Genomic DNA, 3634 nt, shown 5'->3' on the forward strand with positions numbered 1-3634 from the left:
AACAATTACCCTTGCTGCTTTCAGCAAAAAGCTAAAATTTTAGCTTTCTGCTGAAAGCAGCAAGGGGAATTGTTAGTGTAGGCTTCAACTAGGAGGTTAAAAAAAAGATTTAAAGAAAATTATCTATATCTAATGAGATAGAGAGGTATTTTTCTAAACACATGGGGTGGGCAGCAGCACCGTAACATGGCTGTCTCTGTTTCATTAGAGATTTAACCTTTTAGCTGAAGACAGCCAGGTGAATTGCTTTTGTAGGACTCACCTAATAGGTTTTGCCTTGATGTGGCAGATGAGCTTACACTTAAATGGCCATTGGAATATTGTGCATGCCATTTTCAGCCAAGCTCCTCTTGGTTTTCCATATCACTGCAGGGGTGTTGCTTTCCAGATTGATCTCTGTGTGTTAATGGAGGTTACCCTTCCCACCCAACTTTCATAGAGCACTGGGAGGAATTGATATGCTGTGATATTACTTCCTCCTAGAGCCACCGAGTGGAGTAGTGTAGGAGGGAGAGCAAGAAGATTGGGCCTTTGATGGACTGCAGAGTTAGAGCTCCATCAGCCTACCTGCTTCTATACTGGCATTGGAGATAGTTGGTCTCTGATGCCAGCAGTGTGCTCCATCAAACCAGTACCCAATGGCAGCCTCCCCACGCCTACCTCCCTTCGCTACACCCCTGCTGTGTAATTGCCAGCTTCTTGAGTTTAGCTCAACTGAGCTAAACAACCAGGAAGTAACAAGATCAGTTGTCTGATTGACAGCCAGGGCGCATAACAAGATTAATGTATAAAAGAGGACACATTCTTCACATGCAAAGCAAGCTGGAGTGCATAAGGGGTCTGGAGTGTTTTACATGTTTTACATTGCAGGGTTACAAGGACAGGGCCACTGTACCCAGACCACCTCATTAAAAAGTGTCCTGGGTGACTTAAGTTGTCCTTTAATTGTCAAATGCCAACATTTTTGGCCCTTCTGATATGTCAGTGACTTTTGTATGTTCTCTGGAGGCATTTCCACGTCACAGGCTTCACCAAGTGTCCAGTCATAAGGATCAACAACATCTGCCATCTGAAGTCTTTCATAACACATACCTTTCCTAATTCTACCCCCATTTAAAAAGAAAATACTTAGAACCATCTTTGGGAAAGCTTATGAAATAGCTCTTTAATTTCCACTTTATCTAAGCTTTTTTATACCTTCTTATTCTACAATTTCCATTTAACCCATAGGGGTTTTCATATATTCATGTACAATCTGGTTTCCCTTTTGTGTAAGCTTGTTTGAGCAAGGCCAGTGCCGCCACTTTTTTCCTTTATGTTTATTTAACATTTCTGTTTATTTAACGTACAGCACTGTGGAATATGTTGTTAAATAATACAAAATTAATTTTAAAAATAGTTATGATTATTGCATGCATCCTGGAAATGCTATATGTACTCATGGTTTTTATATAACTATTTAATATAATGTGTTTTTTGTCTATTTCTTTTTTTTTTCTGCAGCAACAAAATGAACCATACACCAAATATGCAATTCTACCTTGTTGGACTCTCCCATTACCCATACCTCCAACCAGTCTTGTTCATCATATTCTTACTTATATATATAATGGCATTTGCAGGAAATATTCTGATTGCTATCGTCATTAGCTCTGATTCCCGTCTTCACACCCCAATGTATTTTTTTCTAATTAACCTTTCCATATTGGACATTTGCTGTACAACAGCTGCTATCCCTAAGATGCTGCAGATTCTTGTCATAGAGCAGAAAACTATTTCATATTCTGGTTGTATTTCACAGTTATACCTCTTTACGGCAGCTTTGAGTACAGAGTTGATATTGTTGACAGTGATGGCTTATGACCGCTATGTGGCCATATGTTTTCCTTTGCGCTACAAGACAATAATGAACAGAGCAGCTTGTACGTGTTTAGCTGGAGCTGCCTGGATTTTGGGTTCAGCAAACTCAATGACCCACACTTGCCTCATCTTAAAACTATCCTTTAAGGAAGAAAAGATCATTGACCATTTCTTCTGTGAGATCCCACCTGTACTTAAACTGGCCAACTCTGACCGGTACATCAATGATGTGGTCATTGTGGCTTCAGACGTATTGCTTGGAATGATTTGCTTTATTCTCACAGTTATATCCTATACATATATAATCTCAACCATTATGAAAATACGTTCGGCAGAGAAGAAAAAGAAGGCATTCTCCACGTGTGCCTCACACCTCACAGTGGTGACTCTCTTCTACGGAGGTGTCATCTACACATACGTGCGACCGGCCTTTAGCAACGAACTAGAAGCTGACAAGGTTGTGTCTGCTTTGTATGCTATTGCATCACCAGTATTGAATCCAATCATTTACAGCTTAAGAAACAAAGAGGTAATCAATGCCATTAACAAGACATTTAATAGAAAACTACACATGGTCAAATGAACTACTATTAAGAATAACTATTTTACCAACATCAATGAATATAACCAATTTTTGGAATATACAATTCTTTGTATTGGCCTCAACTTTAAAAAGACTCATTGTATTACTTAAGTTTAGTAAAAGCACCTAAAAAGAGCAAAACAGACATAGGCTTCTATGGTGAAATATAGTTTATTGAATTACAATGGATATTAAAAAAAAAAGAACATATAAGTACCCCCCATTCAGTATACTGGAACAGTAACAGTATTAAAAAAAATCATCATCCATTATTACTGTTTCAATATACTGCCCTGTTGAGTTTTTATCCTGTGATATCAGGGTTGGTGTGGGGGTGGAAGGTCCAATTATATGCTATATTTTGTTTTCATTTTTATTCAATAAACTTTATGTCACCATAGAAGCCTATGTCTGTTTTGCACTTTTTAGGTGCTTCCACTAAATTGTTGTACATGGGAATGTGTAATACATTACCTCTAACGAACAGCAACAGGACATGTGACTACCTTAAGGACTTTTGGACATTGATTGCATATTGATTAATGAATGTGACAATTTTATAGGTGTTTTGCAAGGATTGTTTTTATAAATGTATTTTATCTAGTAGACATACATAGGTTATAGATTTTTATTTTTTTTTTAAGTACGGTTCAGACTTGACTTATTAAACTGTATTTGTAAACTCTCTTATGATTGCCTGATCAGATATTCTTACTCATTTTATTACCCATTTCATTTTAAAGCTGCAGTTTATTTAATAAAGGATGTCTCTTTTTCATAATTAAAAAAATTCTATCAGCATTTATTCATGATTTGAACATTCTATATACATTTTTTTCTGTTTCGTTCTATAATATAGACTTTGGTGCTTCTATCTTTCATTTTGAGATCTCACTAACGCAGATTTGTTAAATATAGAGAATAAGTAAACATAATATTAGAATTTCTGGGAAACAACAGTTCCTCTTTAACTAATGGGAAATTTCTGCCACAAATGTATCATTCTATATGATATTTAAGAAAGTGGAGTAGACGTGTTTCCATAATGGTGCAGCAGCTATTTTGTCAACATGGTTTTATCTAACATAATATGGTTATCACCTCACCTAGGAAAAAAAATTATGGGGGTTTAGTTACATTATATGATCATACATTGCATAAGCCTGCCAACTACGTCAAAGTACCCCATAT

At 36.5% G+C, this 3634-nt stretch overlaps 1 protein-coding gene across 1 annotated transcript; it reads left to right on the forward strand.

Annotated features, from left to right (window-relative positions):
• Nucleotides 1-1510: 1510 nt before the first annotated feature.
• LOC134612205 (olfactory receptor 13G1-like) lies at nt 1511-2443 on the forward strand. The gene has a single exon (XM_063456558.1). The coding sequence runs from the start codon at nt 1511-1513 to the stop codon at nt 2441-2443; it is 933 nt and encodes a 310-aa protein (XP_063312628.1).
• Nucleotides 2444-3634: the final 1191 nt, after the last annotated feature.

This window comes from Pelobates fuscus, chromosome 5 (genome assembly GCF_036172605.1).
Source record: "Pelobates fuscus isolate aPelFus1 chromosome 5, aPelFus1.pri, whole genome shotgun sequence".
Classification (NCBI taxonomy): domain Eukaryota; kingdom Metazoa; phylum Chordata; class Amphibia; order Anura; family Pelobatidae; genus Pelobates; species Pelobates fuscus.